Consider the following 24,036-nt stretch of genomic DNA (forward strand, 5'->3'; position numbering starts at 1 on the left):
TATTGCATTTCAGCCTGTTTCCAAAATTGGCGTGTAAAGCACCCATGCTCTGCTGTAATATATTGGTCTAATCAGCAAGAATGAGGGTAAAACAGAAATACAAGGTCACAGTAAGCATTTAGAAATGGATCTAAGTCGGTCTTAATGATTCAGCTTGTTCTCATTCACCTTTGGAAGTCTACTGAGCAGAAAACTACATCTGAGCTATCTGCCTGGAGCAACTTTGTAGTCAATAAGCAGAAGCAGGCACATTAAGGTACAGTTTATCTCATCCTAGGAAACACACCTGACCATGAGTCACACCCTGCCACTGCATTCTTCTCTCCATGGATGATAAAGCAGACTGCGCAACTAGCTCACCCAGGCATCTTAAGTTAGAGAAGCACAGTCTTGTCCTCAGTATCTAAGCAGATACTCGGAAGCATATGAGTTGTTAGAAGAGCATCAGAGTGGTGCCACAGTTTTTTTTCTAACTAGATTACAACAAAACAAATGAAGACCTCAGGCTGCCCACTTCAGTCTAGACTTCTGTTGCCAGTTAGGCTGAAGCTGATACAAGAAGGTTATGCAGTCATAAACAGGTCTTAGTAACTCTGAGCTCCTATTTTTCCAAAGCAAGCTGCGGATGCCCCGTCTTCTAAGTTTTCTGTGGCTCCACTGATTACAAAGACTCTGAATTCTCTGCTGCTTTTGGATAGAATTCCCCATTTGTTCCCTTTCTGCCACAGCTCTCTATCTCTGTCAGATGTTTCAGAAGGGAACATTCCTGTGGCTCTCTGTAACACGGTTAGGACTGCTCAAACCCTGGCCCAGCAACATTAGCAGGAGATTTTTTTGCCTTTGATTCCAGTAGCAATAAAATTTCACTTCCACAGGTTTGGGGCACTGATGAACATAGGGTGTGATTTTCAGCATTGTACAGACAACTCAAAAAAGGGAGTCATCTTACATTGTTCCTCTGAAACACACATTTTCAGTAGAGAAATACATACTGCTGGATGATTATTGTCACAAACATGCAAGAATTTATGTTTTATCATTAAAATGAGTAATAAAATCATTCAACAGCTCCTTAGGGTGTTCAGAATAAAACAGCTACCACCTGTTCTTCAGAAAGGTGTCTTCTTGTGTTATGCCCATTTGCTACTGATAATGTTCAAGAACCACTTTCAAAAGCAGCTTTCAAATGCTGCTTAACAATACATACCCAGAGGTAAGTTGAGCTAGTTCTTCCAAGTGGGAAGTTTGGAGAATATCAGTGGTTGCTATTTACCAACAAAACAATATACCATCACAAAAATACCCCTGACTGGTAGGTGAGACAAGACAGCACTCTAGATTTCAGGGGTAATTATGTACATATCCATGTACATGTCATACAACAGCTACTTCCAATTCTCATTGACCTCCAGACCTCAAAAATCCACAACAGTAATTTCAGGGAGAAAATTAAACATACCATATTATCCTTTCTCCTTTTTCTTTCATGTGCTGAAGAACTGATGTCAGCTGTGGCTGTGTAACACACAAAACATTACCCTTTGATATCAAGGATCATTGGCACTTGAGTGAAATACAGTGTTATGAATGAAGAAGCTTCACAACCTCTTTCCTGAGCAATTTCAAATTTCAATTTCATTGAACAAAAAAAAAACAATTTCAAAACAAAAAGCGAGGAAAACTGAGCAATTTTGTAGCGCGTCATGAACTTCATCTTACAGATCATGTATACAACAGCACACTATGCTATATGACAGCAAGTAGGCAGTAGCAGTATTAGTTTCAGCTGAAGAAATAAAGAAGCCTTCACCACTCTTATGATGTGGGATATTTCACTGAATACTTTCACAACTGCCACAAGGTAGTCATTTTTACAATAGACCTAAATTTTCTTGCCCAAAATTCAGTATAGGGCACAGAAAAATACATATTCACATCAGGTCACACTGAAATAAACTAAGAATATACCAGAGTAGGCTTTGAGACAGCTGGGAGAGGGTTTCTGAGAATAAGAAGCTGGGGCTGTGCAATACTGGGGCCATAGCCGCAACTCTGACCAATGTGTATTTCTTCCCTGGCCATAGAGGGTTTGACCTGCCTGAAAGTCTTCACTTTTAGACCTCTTCTGTTTGATTTAATTTCCCCCTTATTTTTCTAACAAAATATCCTATTTTTGAACATTTCAGCCTTAGCTTTTTTTTTTCCCTACCATAACTGACAGTGGCCCATTCTTCTGAGAGGCATGAATTTCTGAAAAGCAAAGAAAAAGCCAAGGTCAATACTTGCTGCACTCAGGGAAAAAAAATCTAGTTATCTCACCAGATACTACTGATGTGCTCTCTGTGTTCGCAGAATACATGAGTAAAGGGGTGATTTTCAGTGGCTGAGCAGGAAATGGTCCCAAAGGATGAAGAAATGGTTCCTTCTCCTCTTTCCTGATGATAAATACAGACAGACATGTTTCCAACATACGATCTCTGGAAAGCATAGGTACCAAATTGACAATTTGCCAGGGGTTTATTGCTCATGCCTTTAGCACAGTGGCAGAAATAACGAGTTCTGCTGCGGATTAGATATTTGGTCTTTAGTACCATGGTGATAACATTGTACAAAAAAACACTCAAGCACAACATATTTATCTGCATGAAGAACTGGTTTATTTTTAAATTCTCACCAATTGTTCTGTTGCTTTCTTACTGTACATTTAATTGTCACCCACAGTTTTCAAATACAAGACTAGAGGAAATTGAAGTAATCCTGAAATTGCTCCAAGCACAAAATTCAGACTTCCCAAAGAATGACTAAGAAAGATAACAACTTTCCCAGGAAGATGAAGGACACATAACAGTTGTTCAGAAGAAAATCAAGCAGAGGACAGAAGAAAAAAATTGCCTATATATTCAGTCAAAAGGCTGTTTATCATCATCTGTGTCCTCTTTGAGAGCACAAAACAGAAGATGAAAAATACATTTCTGTACCTAATGGCCAATATCTAAGAGAAGGTGCTACTCCATACTTGCCTAATTTTTATCTTTCTCATTAAGCATCCAATATTTGTTCTAAAACAAAATAGCATCTTGAACTAACCAGACCTTTTTCTACCTACTGTGGAAGTTATTATTTTCCTAAATGCGCTCTGCTGCAAGACTGTGTAGGTAAAACAAAAGTAGAAAAAAGTAAATGTATTTAAAATATTGGATGTATTATACCATACCAACACAACCTAAACACATACATTTTCTATTAAAATGATTCAGCATTAATTTGGATCCACCTTTGCCCATATACATGCATAAGTAATTTTTCCCTTTTCAGCACTTCACGAAGAGCTAGCAGAACTCCATACAAGTAATCTGTATGGTCTAATGTCTGTAGGATAAAACCATTAGTAATTTAGAAGTATGATAAAAGAACATTATTTGACTCTGAAGTTGAGGTACCTTACAGTATCCCTCCCAATTTATACATTCAGTAAGTTTCTTCATCATGAAATGAAGAGTTTTGAGAATACCCAAAGGGCAAAAATCAAAGGTGCCATCGCACAGAGATTCCCTCTCTTAGATACTGTTCCAATTTCCCTTTGTAAAAGACATTTGTACCTCCATAGCAAAGTAACTTCATGGTGGGAGGAGGAGAGAAGCATTTTTCCCTTACTTTAAAGGTCCAGACAGACCTTTAAAAGCTGTATTACTTCATGGAGTTGCTAAACTGGCAAACTTTTTTTACTTCACTCTCTGCTTAGTCAGACAATATAATACAAAGTAAACCTATTAATTAAGTCTTTCAGTAAAAGTGCCTCGGGGCAGTTCTTCAGGAAAGAAAACCAAGAGTTCAATCATAAGTAGGTGCTAAAACTTAACTGTGATCACAGCTTCAAACACCTGGCAGATGCCTAGTCTCAAATTTGTTTGAATCTGAAACGCTTAGAAACTTTTTGGGAAAGTATTTCAGCCTTTTTCTCAAAAACAGTGAGTGTATCTTATTAGTTTATCCAGAGATTTTCAGCAAGGTATTAGAGAGAACTTCTAGCACCTGTTACATCAGGTACTACAAAATTTCATCTAGACATAATGCAGATATTCAGATCTGGAAGCAGCCACAGCTCTGGATAGCTCAACTTAAACCTGATGACATCTCAGAGCCAAGTCACTGAACCTGCCTCAGGAACTGGGCTGTGATTAGACAATACTTGGACTTTAGTGCAAAGCCTGCAAGAGGGAGCCTTTGACTCAGTAGTCAAAAAAAAGCACAATCCTTATTCCTAATTCACTGGTTGTCTTCACCTTTCAGGAAAAAAAGAAAAGAATGAAAAGAGCTCTCTTCTATTCTTTAGGAAAATAAACTGTAAGAAACAAAGAAAGAAACAAAAGATGATCAGGAAAACAAAGTTCCGATATTTTACTATTTAAATCAGTTAACTGTTGCTAACAAAGGCATAGGACACAGTGATTGCAGTTCTTCTGGCCTGGTAAGAAAAGCAACTCTCTTCCAGTACCAGCTGAACACATCCTGTGAAACACTGGGTTTCAGGAGCATTTGTCTGAACACATTTTGCACAGGAAAGAGAAAGTAGACATTTCCAGGACACTACCAACAGCATTACTGACATTTCCTTTCCTTCTTTTAAGCTTTTACTGCCTTAGGTTTCTACTGTCACATCTCCTGCTACTGATGGTAGTGAAATTGTGCACTGCTGGGGAAATAATACAAATCTAAGCATGAAGAAAACTGAAAGCCTCTTTCAGGAGTACAGGAATAAATCTGTTGATTTAAGAAAGATGAATTAGATCTGTTGCTTCATTACAATGGACTGGTCCAACAAAGAAATTGAGAGGAGTAAAAAGAGACTGATTTTAAAATAAAAAACCCTCTGACATCTGTCTAAGCACCTCTTCTGCTGCTCAAACCTTGGGCGCAGGAAGAAACTCTTGACAAAGGTTCCCTGTGGTCTTTCAGGTTCATCATTGCCGGCAGCAATTTTTCCTGCTCTGATCAGAACTTATTGTTCAATTAGTCGCCTAATCGATGAAATGAACACGACCTATGTGAAGCAACACCAGTTGCAAGGCAGGGGCTGCCTGCCCTGCACGCTGCTTCAGGATCAGGTGGAATGCTTGTGCTGTAAAGCGTTAATGTTTCTTCTCCCCTTCGGAAAGCAGGCATGGTGAAAAACACAGGCATGCTCTGGGAGGTGAAGTGAGTCATGTAGTACTTGCTGCTTTCTGCCTTTGTTACAATGAGATAAAGGTCAGCAATATTACAAAGGTTTAATTTACTCCGCAAACTCAAGCGTATTCTATTATCACCCATTTATTTTCATTCTTCTTGGTTACAATATCATTCTTCTTATTAGAGCAGAAATGCTTACCTCTGTCCTGATGTGAAAACAGGAAACCGACTCCCAGAAAATTCTGCAAGAATGAAAAGTCTCAAGGTCATTTTTAATTAAATGTCATTTTACCTCAACAAAAGTTGGCCCTGGGTCTCAGGAAGACATCAGGAAAAAAAAACCAGCATAAAATATCATCAAAACACAGTTGATGATCAAAATATATTGAACTATTAATTAAGTGAAACTCCAATATTTTCAAAGCTTTTTCATGCATGTACTTGTGCATATTTATTGATAATAAGTCAGTACACCCCACCTCCACAGAAGTGACAAGTGAAATAACATGTAATGTACTTCTGTGCACAGTTAACAGTTCAAATAAGAAAATGCTTACTCAGATCTATCTCAAAAAACGGAATGAAGGACCTTCTTTGTGGTAAATGATTGGTGATATCCTCCTTGATAGGCCAGGAGTCACAGGTCACAGATAAATGGTATGTCTGCCTGCATGACTATTTGATTCTACAGGATGAGGCTGAGAGACCATCTACAGTGATCTAGACACCCTCAGGAAAGAAATCTGTGAACAAGTGTTGTTCATTCAACAAAAGAATATAAACTAGAAATTCTTGTGAGTGCTTGGAGAAGAGTGAAATCCAAAGCTCAAGGAACCTGACCAGGATATTGAGGACAGTGAGACAGTGTCCACATAAAAGTGATAGTAGTACTGCAACAAAAACTACGTGGGATATGCCAATTTCCTCTTTTCTATAGAGGACATCTCATCCAAACAAGACCAAAAATGAGAAAAGGGAACGGTGGGCTCATTCCTCTTGATGGTGAAACTTCAGGATGGTATAGAGCTGGGACAAGGCCAAAAACTCCTTACAATGAACCACATCATACCAGTCCCAGGGAACGATACAAATATTGCCAAGGAGCCTTTAGGTCAAATTGACTGGGAGCAGTGCATGGAATAGAAGGGGCTACTCAGATGCCAGAGAAAGCCAGGAGCAAACATGGTATTTTCCCTGACAGTCTGAGATCCCATGCTGTGGAGCAACACAGTGTTACCTCAGTGAGGACCAGTGGAAGACAGACCAGAAGTGGGCCCAGTCAATGTTGGTGGAACAGTCTGGTCAGGCTTGCTCTTAGCAGTAGCAGAAACACAGAGGAAGGGGACTCCCCCAGGCACAGTAATCTGCCTCAGCCTGGCAGCCTGAAGCCACAGAGGGTGGGACACCACAAGTCAGACTCCAAATCATACAGTCTCCTGTAGATCCCAGAAAGGCTGAGAGGTCCCAGAGTCACCATATAGGTTTAGAAATATACCTTCAGGAACACAAAACTACTTACTAATTATGCTTTAATCAACTTCATCCTAGAACTGGGATCCTAGATATGACATGCAAATGCAGCAAGAGGGATGATAGCCTTCACTGGAAGCCTGAATTAACACCCCTGTTCTTAACTGCTTATGTGCCTTCCAAGCTGACATGATCTACAAGCAGGTCAAACATTTTTGACATTGATACAACACTGTACCAATCACACATCATAAGGAAAATTCACATACCTGCAATTTACTTTTTGTCTCCAGGCCTTACTCACCTTTTCATAGGAATTACACAGGCTATGTTAATGAGGTTGGGAAACTCCATACTCTGATTTTTTTTCTAAATTATTTCCCTGCTGCACAGCTCCCTGTTTGCTTTGATCCAGCTTGGGAAGGTCATGCAGTCACAGCCACTAAATGAAGAACGCTGTTGGAGTATGACATTCCAGTGGACATAAAGCCCTCCAAGTCTCCATTCTTGCTAGCTAGCCTGCAAGCACTTTCTTATTATCTTCCAGCTTGATAAATCTGGGGAGAAAAGATCAGTAAAGGCCCCATCTACACAAAAACTTGCAATGGTTTTGAGATAGTTCTGTTTTCATAAAAATGCAGAATAATGTAGGCTTGAGGTACCTAGTCCAAACACTTGCTCAAAGCAGGTCTCATTAGATGAATTTGCTTGGGCTGTGTCCTATCAAGCCTTGAAAACGTCCACAATATTTTACAGTCTTCCAGGAAACCTGTTCCTGTATTTGATCACCCTCATGGTAAAATATTATATCTTTACCTAATTAGAGTTTCCCATGTTTCAACTTTTGACCTTTGCATATCATCTTACCACTGCACATAGCCAAGGGGAAGCTGGCTCCATCTTCTCTGCATCTTCCAATCAGGCGGCTGTAGAAATCAGTAAGATCTCTCCTGAATCTTCCATTTTTTAGGCTAAAGACACCCCGTCCTCTCCTCATATATCATGTGCTCCACTTCCCTGGACATCCTGATGGCCCTTCAATGGACTCATTCCCATATGTTAGTACCTTATATTGGGAAACAAAAACTGGACACCATATTCCAGATGCAGTCTCACAAGTGCCACAGAGGGGAAAAGATCACTTCCCTGGAGCTGCTGGCTGTATTTGTGCTACAACCCAGGAAGTGGTTGGCCTTTGATGCTTTAATTAGTTGGCCTTTTTGTTTTAATTAATTCTATTTCAAATCTATAGTCCACTGAAATTTAAAATGAGCCAGTCAAAACTGCAATAATGCTTTGCACAGGGGTTTTCAGTAGTTTAAATACAATCAGCAGGAGTCGGTTCCATTTCTGCCCATACTTAAAACTGGGCTTTTGTTTATAACCAAGAGCTGTGCTGATTTAACTGGGATGGCTTTCCTCCAACATCAGCTTAAAAACATTTCAGCAATTAAACTGAAGACATCTTCATACCACTGTCAGTAAAGTGACTCCTTACTTCTATTAGGGTAAATGAGAGTTAAGTTCTAAGAGCTGTCAAGTAGAAATTAAATTTACAGTAATAAATGCAGTACATACTGGTAGTCATCCCCTACCACCCCAGATTCATACAACAAACCCTGTTGTAAAAGTGCTAAGACTTTTCAAACTGGTAGGGCATTGTCATACAACAACTTAAATAATCATATAATTTTTCACAGGAAAAAGTAAAATATCACAACTTTTTGCATCATTCATTTACTTCTTTGAGTTAGAAGATATGAAGATCTCTCAAAGAACAAGACAAATTTTCTTCTGAAATTACTTTAATAAAAACAAAGGCATTAAAGTTTTACAAAGAACATTCTAAAATGCCAAAGTATTAATTCAGGGTAATAACTCCTATAAGCATTACTGAATTATACATTTTAAATTACAATTTTCAAAAATAGGAGTGGGTATATTACAAAACTGAAAATAAATTTCACAAAACCTATTCTAAGTATTCTATGCAATGATATGTGTGAATTATTTAACATTTTCATTAACATTGTCTGGAAATGTACAATTTTATCTGACTCATGTCTTGAGATTCTTGTAATGTCAGAGAACCTAGTTCTGCAAGTTTTCCTGCATAGGCATGCCACTAAATGCACGCATATGTATTTCTAGAACTCAGAAGATTCAGTACTGAAACTATGAACTAATGCTGAATGTCAGCACCATTTGAGTTGCATTATATGTACAATGCTCCCTTCCGAGCATTATGCATTTATCCTTTTGTATTACATTATAAAAAAATAAAAAACAAAAATAAAACTCAAACCCCACAAACCTCAAACTTTTGTCTAGTTTTCATGCTCTTTAAGAAGCATAAAATTCGGGCTTGCAAAGGGAGACAGAATTCCATCAAATAAAGGCTTTCCTTTAAAAATCCAAGCATCTCTTGTGCCTAGTTGAGCAACAGGAAAGAGTTGCATTCCTTAGTGCAGCACCTGTTTTGAAAGAGGTGTGGCAGACCAAATAATTAAACCTAAAGTATTCAAACACCAATTAACATTTGACTTGAAGTTCAAGTAAACGTTTAAACTAGATATTATGTTATCAGAACCATCCAGACTAACATCCCTAATACATGCAAGTGAGACACAGACAGATCACAACAGTTATTGAAAATTAAAGCTGCTTAATTGTTTGCATTAAGCAGAAGGCAGTCGAGGAACACACTGTTATGGATATTTTATTTCTCCTTTCCACTTCGTTAGCACAGTCCCTTCAGTGCATGAAAAGTCTCACCAAAATCAGTGGGTAACATTTCCACAGGAATTTCCAGCCTAGATATCTGGAGGGGAACTAGATGCCTCAGTGCTCTCCTGGGCACTGAAAATATCTTAGATCCTTTTGTCACCGGTGAGCTCTGCAGACATCTGAACCTCTATGCATATGCCTCTAACAGTTACAATTCAGGTCAGTTAGCAGTCACTAATGAGTGTTGCTGATTATGCTTATGGATCAATTCAGTTCGCTACTCTTTAAAAACCTTATACTGATTGGAGAAAAAAACAGAACCCAGGTTTTCCTGTACCACATGTGTGTAACCATATAACCATAAGCCCAGTGCATCCATTTGTCTTTCCAACATTAAACTTGTCGGTTGGTGCCACGTCTTCTTGTCAGCAACTCCCGAATAAATGCACTGAATTTGGCTTTTCTAATTAACACATGTGAATAAACCCCAAATTCAGGATGCCATTGCACTAGCTTAAGATGTGCATAACAGTTTTTTTCATACTGTTACCAAAAAAATTTCCGACTGCCAAATACCAGCTACAGTGAGGGAGAGAAAAAAGTGTGCACCTTTGCTACGACTTGGCAGACAGAAACAAGTATTTTGTATGGATTTCCTAAAGGATATATCAAGAACTATCTTCAGCATGTTAAAGATTTTAAGTATTTATAAACTTTATAAATGTTATTACTATTATAGGGAAATAAATATTCTATATCCATTTTGCTGAGGCTGTTATTCTGGAAGTTCATGTGGTAAGAGGTATTTCTTGCCCAGAATATAAATTCACTTGCACAGTATGTATTTTGCAAAAAGAGAGAGAACATTGGCTTCCAGCCTTTTTAATGAGGGATAAAAAGAACTGGAGATATTTTTTAAGCTTTGCTTTGGCGCTCATATGTTACAGGTGTCCACAGTTATGTGGAGGCACACAGAATATTAACACTCAGGTATTTAACTTTACGTTATGCCTATCTAGACAGGATGTGAAATGTCTAAATGAGGAATCTTGTACTCACACTATGTCACTACACAAAATCTCACCTGGAATCGTCTTGCCCATAAAGCTGTAGTTATAAAAATGGAGAATATGACTGTTTTCCAAATGAAACTCATAATGTTAATATCAACTATTTTATATCCTTAAGTGATTGCTTATGACATGATTTCATATCTTACAGTAGTCTGGTAAAAGTCACAATCTCAAACCAGAAATGCTAGATTTTACAAGGATAAGGGATACAGATATACATCTGTAGAAAAGTATGTGAAACCACAATATAAAGTAGTGTTTTCCATAGAAAATACATGTGATCCACTAATTTTACAAAGACACCAAAAGACATGAAGCACAAACGGCCTACCAACAAAACCTTCAGAGAGGTTACAATGCATTTGCTTAATAAATTAGTGCAGGCTTATACCACAAAAACCAATTGGTGAGAAGCTCACACTCTCCAAATGAGGTGCACTAACATCCTTGATTAGCATAACAGGGATACAGAAAGTTTCAAGCATGATACTGAAGTTACTTTTTAAATTACTACATCAATAAAATTAGCATATCATGTCTTTCAAGTTTGATTATTACAGTGAAAGTATTCCTTTAATATTTATATAAACAGAAGTTTTAAAAAGTATACCTAAATAAAAAAAATTATGTTACTATCCTCACATAGTAGTCCACACACCGACTCAAAACATATTTTTTTAAGTTCGAATCCTGTCATTCATGTTTTGTACTCAAAAGGCACAACAATATTTTTTCTCAAGTAAAACTAAGTAAAGGTGAAACAATGGCAAGACCTAACCCTATGAGAATTGTTCAACTAGCAGAACAGAATAGCAGCAGGAGTAGTGTTACTACCAGAAGTACAATCAGAGACAGGGCTAAGAAACAGTCAATGTAAGCGCATATGTCTCAGCTATTATTCATTCACATACAATTCCAACAAAACATTGTTTTCTGGCCAAGACATTCTAGAATACGTGCAAAACGAAATTTCTTGCTAATAATGTGAAGCATGGGCAGATTCACAAATCTGTTGTTGTCCACTAACTATGCAAATTTGTCTTTTGTAACACCAGAGAAAGCCAGAAAATGATGGAGAAAGAAAGAAAAATAACTGGTGTCAACCATTCGACATATAGCAGAGCAAATGAAAGAAATTAATTTTGTCTTATTGCAGGATGGCAGTATTGTGACTGACATCATTTAGTGGGTTGCTTAGCATTTGGGTCAGCAGACTGAAATTGCAGTGAGAAGACAAGACCAAGCATTGTACAATATTATCACAGTGTTCCTATTTCTGGTGCATTTCTTCATCAGAGAGAAGATGCAACCTCAGGGTTAGACTTTTTGATAGACAATTTAGTATCAATAAATTTATATATCAGATCCAAATCCCCAAAATCTTCTAACTGCTTCCAGAGTTCTGGAAAAGCCAAACCTGAAATTTTGCAGATTATTCCTTGAAATATGAGGATTGGATTCAAGCCAACCGGTTTGGAGTTTGGTTTTTTTTTTCATTTCCTAATTGTTAACATAAACACAAAGAAAAAAGAGACTAAATGAGTGGCAGACACAACCAAGTTCTGAGTAGAGAATTTATAGGGAGCTAGAATCCAGGTTAATTCCAGACAAGAAAGACCACTTGCCACTGTATCAGCTACAAAGAGTCAGATGTCACAAGAGGCGAAGTTCTTTGCCATAAGAAAAGCTCCAACACACATCCTGAGAAGGGGTTATGTCGGAAAACAAAAGAAAAAACAACAAAAAATTAATATTTGAGCTGAAGGTAGCTCCATCATCTTCCACAGGCACAAAAACCCCATCTCAGAGGTGATGGAAAAGGAAACTGGGTTGAGGCTTAGATGCTTGAGGGTAGATGCTAACCATTTCCAAGACAAAAGCAACCCTTTCCCTACCAAGAACAAGAAAGAGGAAAGAGAAACTATTTTCTTCTCAGTAGGACAAAACGTACAGAAAAACTACATTCTGAACTCCAAGAACAGGAATAGCCATTAGCAAAACTTCCAGTGTCTACAAAGGAGGACAGCATTGTTCTATCTTGGGCTCATCAATAACTCCATCCCAAGCTCAGAGGTAAGACCATAGAAAGAAGACATTAAAAAGACAATATTTTTTGGCACAGTCATACCCCACTAACAGACACAATTCGTTGTGTCATGGTCCCAGGCTGGTGCTGTTTTCACACAGAAGGTTTTTCTGGAAGCTTCTGTTGCTTGTGTTTTGCAGACTTCTCTGAAGTCAGTCTTGGCTAGGAAATATGTCTGAAACACAGTGAAATCACACTTCTTAAAGGACATCAGGTCAGCTGAACAGATGGGCATAAATATAAGAAGTGCCTGCTTCAAGCTTTTTTTTTTTTTAATAGGTTTTCATTCAGACACGCTATAAGTAAAAGTCAGCGGTGTCTATAACAACAGCAAATAGAGGTAGTAGACAAAGCTAAGTGACCCCTTAAGGACTGAGTGTATAAAATGAACTCCATCGCAAAACCAGACTACTGTTTCAAGTTCAGTAAATAGCATTTCCTACAGATCGTCTCTCACGTTACAGTCTCAACAAGATCTAGGTTAACTATACTTACCCTTATCAGTGCTGTCTTAAGGGGATTCTTGACAGCTACCAGTCTATGGTATGTTCAAAATAAGACAAGTCTATATCTTCCAACATTTCCTGAAGCAGGAAATGTTCATATTAAAGACATTGGTTTTATTCAAATCTTCATTTTCTCCCACTATTTCCTGTTTGCTGGGACTTGTTACAGCTCCTGGGAAAACTGACTGGGTAGCAAGGTCCTCTCTGACAGCTTCCCAGACACATTTTCCCACACACTCATAGTTCAAAACACACACTGAAAGTTTCATCCATCTCTGACTCAAGTGGACTCAAAGGTCAACATAAAGATTTAAATCAAAATTAATTCTTATTCCAACTTTAATTTTGTAGTCTGGTCAGCAAGAGGATGACTAAAGTAAGGCTGCAATACAATATGTTTTAACTCTCCCACAAATTATAGCCTCTAGACATTTTTCTAAATGTGTATATGTAGTCATAAAAATTGTAAGACATTTTGATACTGCATGACAATGATTAGGAATAAAAAACATGTCATAGAGCCCTGGAAACCAGAGACCTTTGCAAATTATAGCAAAATAAAACTCGTATTCATTTAACTTTTATAATACAGTTTTCTGAGGTACAAATTATATTATTAACTAACCTTGAAACAACTTCGAAATTTTCAGACTTTCTCTGAAACTTTTTTTAAACTTTCCAGTTGCTACTAGTGGAACTTTGATTTTTGAAATCACACTGCCTCATCAGACCTGGCCCCTTTCTGGGGCGACTGAAGAAATGCAGAGAGCAGCCAAGGCACCCATCCAGGGAGAAAGTACTACAGGGAAACTGCCCATCAGGAGTGGAGACAGAAAGGGGGATAAGTACTTCTCTCACTCTTTTAAAAATACAAAAGACCCCTGTGACTCAAGAAACTATAAGCAGAACTCCATTAGAAAATGCCAGAGGAATATATCTGCCTTCTCCTCACTCCTGCAGTTGTGACTGAATATCACAAAGCACAAAGCACATGCAAAATGTCTCTCCTGAGCAGCATCCAGAAGCTGTAGCCCTAGGAATTTTTGCAACACTCTCTAGGCATACACACATTATGTTGTTCAAATTCCTTGATACTGTCCATATTTGAAAAAATAAGTCATTTACCAGTAACTAGAGTTATTCAAAACATTTACACATACATGTTCTGTTTATGTGCAAACTGCAGTTACTAGGATGTAACTTGCATCTTTCCTCCAGGGACTGCCCACATCTACTTCCACAGAAATGTTACTTCAGAAGAACTCCAGGCTCAGTTATCAGGGTCCCGACATCCTTCATTTAGGCAGTAACTGAAGGATCATCCTACCAAGGCATGGCCACAGTGAATATCTCTGCAGTAATGCAAAACTTCAAAGATGGGGATTCAGCTTCAAAGCTGTACTAAGCAGGTGCTGGAATAGAAAACATTTTTTTAGTGAGGTCCAACACATAGCTTGAGCTCTAATGGACTGTATTTTCAAGGTAGGAAATGGTTTGACTATGTGAAAATGGATTTTCCTTTGGACTTGCAGCAATTAGATCGAATAGATCTTCCAATAGCTGAAAGAGCGAGTGTTGTTAAGCATAGGAGTTCTCTTAAAACCAAAGGTATGAGGTGTGGCTTCAGTCTTACAGGAATTGAATTTAGCCAAGAAAATTGTCTTGAGGTGACACTTGGGAACTACTTAGGCAAGAAATTTGCTGAGGTATATAGGAACGCATTAACTCTGAAATAAGGTTTTTAGGGGTGGCAGAAGTATACAGGTAACATCCTCCCCTTTTGCAAGCCAAAATACCAGCTACCAGAATTTACCCTCTCAGATATGCAATGCAGCCATGAACGAACCATCAAGATTCAAAAATCTGGCCTTCAAAAAAGAAAAAAATAGAGAGTCCTCAATTTCCTTTGAGATCCTTCCAGAATGTAAACATATTACCCGAAGTTCACAGGAGTTCAGGAGTACTTGGTGAGAGAACGCAAAGATTACACACACCCTGGAGGGTGATGGTTTAAAAGGAAAGCCAGAGAAACTCTGGCCAAGCAGAAAGATGACTCCTTCAGTGATAGCAAATATTTTCTCTAGAAGATACTCATTCTTGAATTGAGAAAATAAATTCAGAGGAATATGAGACTTTGTATTTTGCCAGTAAACTCCACTTGCCTAGGAACAGCAGGGGTGTGCTACTGATGAGAGATAGTCAACATTCCTGTCATGAGGTAAAGGTGCTTGCAGAAGGATACTTCACCTGAAGTTGAGTGAATAGATCCAGACTGGGGGGAAGGCTCTAAGGTTACTTCTGGACAGGCAAAGGAGGAGGAAAGAAACAGGCTTGGTGTCAGAAATACGGGTGAGAAGTACTTTTGACACGGTGTGAATTAAGAATTTGAAACCCTAACCTATTTTCTTGGTATTTATCACAGAAGGGTTCCCTGTCCCAGGTAACTAATTTGGGTGAACTTCCTATTTCACCAAAGAGTGTTCTCCTGCACCTGAAGAAGAGCAGAGATCTTGTTCTACTTTCTTAGCACAAAACATAACAGCATTGTCACCATTAAACATGACAACATCAGAAGTAGATCCAAAATGTTCTACAGGCTCTGAAATCGCAAGTTCCTGTGGGGTTTTCATTCTCCTCAGAACAAGTGTCATCCTTCTGGTTGCTGAAACGGTTCACACAAGCAAGAGGTCTGTGGGGGGTCTGTCACATCAAAGCAGGACTGTAGGAGATGCTGGAAAGGTCACCTGCTTACAGAGGCTGGCTTGAACTATCCAAAGAATGCATTATTGTGAGAGCTGTTCTGTTTGATAGAGATGATGCCTGCCTGAAGAATGGATGGTCCTTAGCCACACTCAGCCTGGAATCTGAAGGCATAGTAACCCTGAAACATCTTAAAATTCCACTCTATCTTGAGGCAAAATGGGGATAGAGGAAGGAGCAACTCATAAACCAACTTGTAGTGCTAGTTTAAGGAAACTAGAGTAAGGCAGAAAGGCCTTCTTTGCCACAAAACCCAGTACTATCTCAGGCAAGTGTAAAACATGTTAGATGGCTGTGTCCAAATTTTGAAGCCCCTCCTTTGAAGTGTTGGGTGTCCAAGAACTGAGTGTATTCTGTAGACAATAAAGAACCTATTCTTTGAACAAAAATCTAGGTGCCATAACAGCTAACCTCAGATGAAACAAAGTGCAGCTATGACAGACAGTATGTTGAAAAAACTCAAAATTAAATAGGTCCTGAACATTGAATGGAATGGTCCTGATTCACTGGGGTTCATAACTTCTCCATATGTCACTTTTATCTGGAGACAGAGAAATTATGTTAAGTTCAGCAAGTGTCAGATCAGTCTTGTCTTGAATGGCTGTCAGCAAAAAGCTAGTGACCTTCTTAAATTTACAGATTCCACAGTTCTGTCTCCTTTAGCCAAGGATGGATTACCACCTTTCTTTTCTCTTTAGAGAGAGTGGAGAGCAACACTTCCTACATGAGCTAGTCTGTCATCAAATGAAGAGGAAATTAACAAGTAAACCAGGAGGTGGTGACAGTAGGAGTAAAGGGAGAACTGGGTGACAGCTCTCTGAGAGGCTCTCAGTGATGTTGGCAAGGTAACAAAGGCTCAGGTGGGGATACTGCCAAAAAAGACCTTGAGTGAGGAAATCTCTGACTTCTGCTTTCCTTAACATGGAACCCGAGGGGAGGCTAGCACTGGAAACTAGGGGTTTTGCAAACAGATGAAGCGACAAAAGTGGACAGGTATCTGGAGACAAAGGCATACTACAACATCAGAGTGCCTTTACCATGTAAAAAATAACACCATAAATCCTTACCTTAAACCTGGTGATTCTAAAGAATAAATCTTCCACCTAGGAATGCATATCCCTCATGCAATTAAGCAAATGTAGCTAGGATGTATCATGTTTAGAAGAGGCAACCCAGTGTTGCACTTAACTGTGAAAGCTGATTGGAACTAGGACCGGACTGATATGACATGTTCCTCAGAACGTAGGAGCAGATGCCACCAATGGGTCTTTTATTCACAGTAAGCAGATGGTCCTGGTAGTTACCTGGGCAAACTAAAAGAAAACAAAAGTTTACATTCTTACCCAAAGCCTCCAGACACCTGTAGCCCATAAATTTAGACTCCTTTATTTTCTCTGAGAAGTGGCTGTGATCATGAGGAAAAGTAGCAGCAGTTGAATATATAGAAATATGACCATCCTTCTGTTTCCTTATTAGTCTTTGTGGTCATGGGAAGCAGGACATGGAAACACGTCACTAATGGGCAAGGAGATTCGGGATGATTTTTACCTAATGTCTTATTAGTCTATTAGAAAGTTTAATCTCACTCTCCAAAAGATAAAGTCTCCTACTACACTCAACTGTAGTCACACTTGAAGGTACTTGATTGTAGTTCAAAGTCAAAACTGACTAGTATCCCTCAGAGGCAGAATACTGATTTCTACTATTGAGGTTGTCCATGCTGCATGATTGTAGAGAGATGCTTTCCATGCTACCTTTCCTGCATTCTTCATACAGTAAAAGATGGCCAACAAATAATGCACAGATCAGTACAACAACTGGAAGCCACGTTTCTGGCTTAATTTAACACAGCTCAGAACACTTTGCAATAATACTTTTCATCCATACCTGATCTTTTAAAAGGAAAATACAAAGATAGCCTGTTACAATCCCCAGCATACTTGCTGTATTGTATCAAGGATTAGACCACTCCACAAAAGTTTACTTAGCTAATATATTAAAATCTGTCCATACAAGTTGGACTTCAAAGATTAGTTTCCTGCCACAGGAGAAAACTATTTGCATGAGGTTTACACTTCTTTTTAGTTGTCATGGACATTCTGTGGGAATTATGAAGTACTTGTGCCATCACATGAAGGTATTAAAAAAATTAAATGCTGGGAAATGACCCACAGATTTAGCTCTCATCTGCCTGCAGTGATGATGGTGACAGATTTTTAAAAATATTTTCTCTCAAAACAGTAGTATTGCTGAAAACGAAGTTCACCTAAGTGCATGGGGAAAGGAAGAAAATATTGCTTTAGGTTTTAGGGATGGCAGAACTATAAAATAAGTTATATCTGCATGAGATACAGGATGAAAATAATTCACTAACAATCTCCCTCACAATGATAACCAAGCACCAAAATGTCAAACAAAAGGCTGGAAACCTTTATTGAATCAGATGCTTGTCAGTCTTCTGACAAATGTATCAGCTCTGGGTATTTTAGTCAGCAATTTCAGTAACAACCAAATGGCCTTTTGTACACTGAACATGAAGACAGCCTTCAATTGGCATGGAAAATAACAAATCTCAGGCTTTTGAACCTTTAATTCTCACTCATTTTTGGACGTGTTGGAAGAGATAAATGGGAGCTTTACTGATGTCCTTGTTCACATTGATCCAGAATGTAATTTTATTTAGAAATTTTATAAATTGCATGCCTCGTTTAAAAATCTGGAATTAAATGTTGCCTTCCAATGTAGGTCATCAGCACAATTCTCAGAACAACTTCAAGACAGCAGGCTGTATGCACAGCATAACAATGCTCGTAAATAACTACCCAACTGGCAAAGGAGCGCACGCTGTATTGAAACCCACTTTGAGGGGTAGATTGGAAGTGTTCAGACCCTGAATGCTCTGAAGCTGGGTGCCTCATAAAAGTATTGCTTTTGGCAAGGTATCAGTATCATCTGTATCCCTGTGGGTAAAACCCTGCCAATCACAGTCTGCTTTAAAAAAAACCAAAAGTCACCTTTTCTCTCCAAAGAGCCACAAGGGATGGAGGCAAATAAGGGAAAAATTCAAACCAAATTAATAGTCTGTTTGTCAGCAGTGGCTCTGCCAGTTTAGTGAAATTATGTCAAGTTTACTCCAGATTGGCACCACAGCTCTGATGAAAATCTGGGTGTAAGGAACTCAATTGAGCAAAAGATGCCAAAACAGAATCTTATTTTCCAAAGTAAATGTTTTTACCTTTGATAATCCTGATACCCAACATTCTTATGACCAGAGAACAAAAAAGGTGGAGAAAAATGAACCATTTCAGATATCTACACCAATTATAATTAGCCAGGAGAAGCACCCTCATACTGACAGGTCAATTGGCTGCTATTTTCACTACTCAGCACCTAACCTACAACTTCATATTGCCAATGTTTCAGAGAGAGGGCAAATGAATCTCCAGCGATCTTGGGAGTGCTGGCATAAGGTTGGCAGTTCTTGGCAAGACTCATTCAAAACCAAAAGTTTCAAAAAAAAAAAGAAAAGAGTGATGACAGCCATGGGGTAAGAAGAAAGTTTTGTCTCTGTGCCTGTTTAACAGTTGGCTGGCAACAGTCCTGTGGCAAACCCAGACATCTCAGGGCCCAGGCAATATCTGGGCTCACCAAGGTGACATATTGCTCAGGTTTGTTTCCAGATGGCCCAGAAAGAATCAACCTGCAAGTCTAAAACAGGCTTTGGTTCAGGAAATCCTGCTGTCACTGCTGACAGTCAGTGCCCTTATGATAAACTGTCTGAAGAGTCTGATTGAGACCGTTGTTTCTTACATTGCCTAGAAGAACTCTGTATTACATTATCTTCTCCCGGAGCTCTCAGGAAAGCTGGATATACACTTAAGACAATTAGGTATATCTCTAAGAAAGAGAACTTTGGGGTAATGAAAATTTTTCTAGACATTCTGTCCTTTTAAAAAGTATATATCTGTAAAAACAGAAAAATCAGCAGTTGCTGTGAAAGCTGGCTATTGACTAATTTGAGTCCTGTAACTCAATTTGTTCATGTAACACAGCACACTAGAGTACTAGTATTAAATCAGTAACCTAACTGCACATTCTTCTTTTTTTTTACAGAGTTTTGTGCCTCAGATTGCTTTCTTTCTTTTTTTTTGAAAGTAAGTTCTGAAGTTCTGCCACTTATGTGCTGTAAACTGGTATCTGTTATAAACTGCCAGTAGGGCAGAAACGTACTGATTTGCTTTCAGGACTCTAAAGCTGATACAGGAGTGCGTAGAAGTCTGCTGGAAGTCTTGCCGTCAAAATGACTTCCCCCCCAGAATGTCCACCTATTATATTAAGCATAAATAGCATATAATTAGAATTCAATGCCATTGTGAAAGATTTACAAATAAACTCTGCTTTTCTCTTAAGACAGATGAAACATTTTAAAATGTAAATAGCAAAACCTGAGTATCAGGAAATAAAATGTCTTAAAAAAATCCACAAACTGTCCTAAAAAGCAAAAATCATATTTCCTATTACTCTCATGTCCCTTTTCCCTATATACTTGGCCTTTCTGAAACCACAAATGGAACTTTGAGATCTCAGAAGAAAATTTCAAAGGAGATAATCACACAGTTTATTTGAGATCAGCAGATTTCAAGTACAAGTTTAGAGATTTTTTTTCCTTTACAAACATCAGAACTTCCAGAAACTTATTCACTGACCAAAGCTAAGGCTATTATAAATTTGTAAGTAATAGAAGGCGTCTAAGATTAAGAAGCCTCAATTCCAGCTTAGAATTATCATTCTTTAAATATTATGAAAGAGGTAAGCTAAAAATCAGAATAAGAAAAAAAAAAAGCTGTGAGAGCAGGAGAGAATTTATTCAGGCTGCTCATCAATCTACAAACACTAATTGATGAAAGCAGTTTTCTGATAGTCATTGCTTTTCAGTGCATGCTTCTAAAAGGCCATTTACTCTTATAGTTACTCATGAATTTCATCAGAGCCTGACTTCAAATGTAATGCTAAATGCCGTAATTCAGATGCAAAAAAAAAAAAAAAGAAAGGTAAACAGTGGCACAATAAAGATACTGGTTTATATGAATTCAGCACAGCCGTGATTACTTTCAGCAAATGTACAAATTGAGATGCACCAGCAATAATTAACCTCAGAGGATAACTGAGCTAAAAAACCCATTTAAAAAACATAAACTACCTAAGGACTGGAATTTTTGGCTACCTCTTTTGCAGACACTGTGGCAGCAACCTCAAAAGAAACACTGAGTCAAAATAAGCAAGAAGAGTGGAAAAAGATTCTGAGAACAGAGGCAATATGACCTTTTCTGGCCAAGCAGATATCACGTTGCATTAGTCAACAAAGGAAAAATATGGAAAAGGTGAAAGGAAAAGAATCCATTGCAGGTCTGGAAACACTATTCTAGTCTTGGGAAATGACACCTGGTTTACAGACAGCTTTCACAAATGTAGTCCTTATATAAAGTTGTCTGAACATGTCAGTCTATGAGTCAGTACAAATACGAAATATCTGAGCTGATCTTTTTTCCCTGCACTGCAACCTGTCACATCTGTCACTTGAATGTGAATATAATATACATGGTACATACAATTTTTTCCTTTGAATAGTTTACTGATTGTCATTTTCATTTTGATGGCTATGATACTGAGTCAACATCATACATTACAATTATTCTTTCTCCAAACCTAGCTGTTTGATCACAATTTTTACACTTTGTATTGCACAAGCATGAATGATAGAAACATTTCATGCCTCCATTCTGCAGCAAGATGCAGTGCAGTGTCTCACTATGCTTTGTGCCATAATTTCACAGGTCGGGAGGTTGCTGTTCTGAAATGGTTATCCACATACCCACATCACCTAGAACTGCTATCTGACCTTTTCCTGCCCTTTTCCTTCAAAGCAGTAAGGAAATCCCAGAACATTTCTGACCTGCTGCAAACCTTAACATGCATTCTGTGAATGTAATTCAATACACATGCAAAACATCCTTCTTTTCCCTTCATGCATCTTCAGTTTCTACCATACAATACTTGCAGCTAGATATAAAACACACTCCTCACATTAATGCTTTCAGAAGTAATTGCAAGAGCAAATGCTATTATCAGAGATGTGCAGCGTATCATCTGACATGTTACTGCAGGGCTACCTGCTTTGTGCCAAAGAATTATCTGGTAGCATCCATTCATCTGGAAGTTTTCAGCACAGTTTCTGTTTGTAGTTACTTTTTGACATTGTTTTGATGATTTCTACCTGGGAAAAGACTATTATAGTAGAAGTACCCAAGATTTTCAAGAAATGATAAATAGAAAATTGAACAGAATAAATCACTTTAACACTTTAAAAGCTTCAAGAGGTGATTCAAAATTTTAAGAAAAGGTAATATCAAAACCAAAAAAGACCTGTCATGTCATCCTATACAATCCTACTCTTACAACAAGTACAAAGCACAAAGGTGGTACATGTAATGCAGCTGAAGCAGATGTGCTGAGGAACAGAGCACCTCATTGCTGTGCTGGAGGTTAGCATGAGAAACCAGCAATGATCACACAGATCAGAAATGTAATAATTTTACATTCCAGAGTGCTAATCATAAGCAACCACTGCTGCTGGAATCTGATATTACCATAAATTATTTGATGATTGTTGTTCACCATTAACAATAATTAACAATCACATTACCTCACTCTGACAGACACAATACAAAGGCAACAAAAAGAAATCCTTGCCTCAGATGGTGAAGGGTTTATGATGGGTAACAAACATCAACAAGTCAGGAACCTCAGTGAAATAGGTATGCTTGCAGGTTTGGTGAGCTCTGAAATCAAAAAGCAGCAGCTGCTCCAAAATTTTAGATTTCCATGCCATCAAAACAAGTAAGGATTTTGATGAGGGAGTTAACTACAAATGAAATCTTATGGTTTTGCTAAGGTGTACCTGAGAATATGAAGAGCAACTTGCAGACTATGTCATATATTAGAGTTAAAAGGAAAAACTGATTGTGTCTTGCATATAAACTTGATTCAGGAATATTCTTAGGCAAAACAGTAAGCTTCAGTCAGGGGTTTGACTGAAATTTCATTAGACAGAGATATTCTTTGAAGCAGCTTTACAATACAGTGATACAGATAATCAAATCACATTATGATTACATACTGTTTACTCTGTAGTCTAAATTCAGTACAATTTCTTTAAAGGGGGCAAAATGACAAGCTGTAAAATAAAAAAATTGATTAAACACAACAAGTGTTCAAGAGCAAAAATCAGGGTTCAAAAAGGAATTAAAAGAGAGGAGATGGAGCTACAAAGACCTGTCTTGAGCAAATGCTGTTTGTTTACCGTGCATTTAGATAGGAATATCTTTTGTTTAGGCAGAAAGACTGTATTTTTATATTGGCTGCCAAGAAACTTTCTCCATCTGTCCCTAGTGAAAAGACTATGCTCTTACCCCTACCGTTGCACTCCTCTCATTTTTGACACAACCCCTTCAAACTGAGACTGCCTTTGTTAATCATTCAGCAGGTCAGTGATTTGCTGTCAATATTCTAATAAGGAGTTCGCTTGCACCAGTCATGCACACATATTTATCCTCAGATCGCAACAAGCATTGTTTCCTGATGAGTAGAAGTACACTTAGAGAATGAAGATCTCAGGAATTGCAAAGTCTATTGATTTTTCCCCTACTCTAATTTAAAAGAGGGCATGCAAAAAAACATAGATTTGAGCTTATTTAACTTGCACTTTCAGATATGAAACAAAGAATAGTCATGTGCACATACTTGCAAGGAAAGATTTGCTTTTTTGACAAATATAATAACAGTAATGTCATAGTTATCCATTTCTAAAGGACTTTCTGGAGGGCCTGAGAACATTCACTGCATTTAAATTAAATGGATGGGAATCCTATGTATCCAAACAAGCTTTTCTCCATTAAAATTATAACACATAGAGCAAGTGATAAACAAGTGGCAACAAGACCAAAACAAACAATCTTCTACTATTAAAAACAAACAGAAAACTCCAAAAAGCCTTTCAGACCCTCAAACTAAAAATTCTAATAGAAGGAACTAGGAGGAGAGGATTATCTTTCCTATTTTAAGTTTTAATTAATGTGCTTCTCATAAGACAAAGGAAGAAGCTACATTACTTATCACATTGAAGAATATTCTTCTAAAAATAGCTACATCTTGTTCCCTAAAAACTCACAGCCAAACTAATAGGCAG

At 38.1% G+C, this 24,036-nt stretch overlaps 1 protein-coding gene across 2 annotated transcripts in view; it reads right to left on the reverse strand.

Moving 5' to 3' along the window:
* Positions 1-8,503: 8,503 nt before the first annotated feature.
* Positions 8,504-24,036, reverse strand: part of ATPSCKMT (ATP synthase c subunit lysine N-methyltransferase) — a 100,836-nt gene continuing 85,303 nt past the window's right edge. Inside the window, exons 5-6 of one of the 2 annotated variants that reach the window (XM_055798736.1) lie at positions 12,568-12,700; positions 8,536-9,113 (exon numbers count right to left, since the gene is read on the reverse strand). In XM_055798736.1, the coding sequence (XP_055654711.1) occupies positions 12,572-12,700 (129 nt within the window). In that variant the 3' untranslated portion in view covers positions 8,536-9,113; positions 12,568-12,571. Of the gene's footprint in view, positions 12,701-24,036 lie in introns of both variants that reach the window. The other variant, XM_055798735.1, reaches the window with a different exon arrangement.

Source organism: Falco peregrinus, chromosome 3, assembly GCF_023634155.1.
Source record: "Falco peregrinus isolate bFalPer1 chromosome 3, bFalPer1.pri, whole genome shotgun sequence".
Lineage (NCBI taxonomy): Eukaryota > Metazoa > Chordata > Aves > Falconiformes > Falconidae > Falco > Falco peregrinus.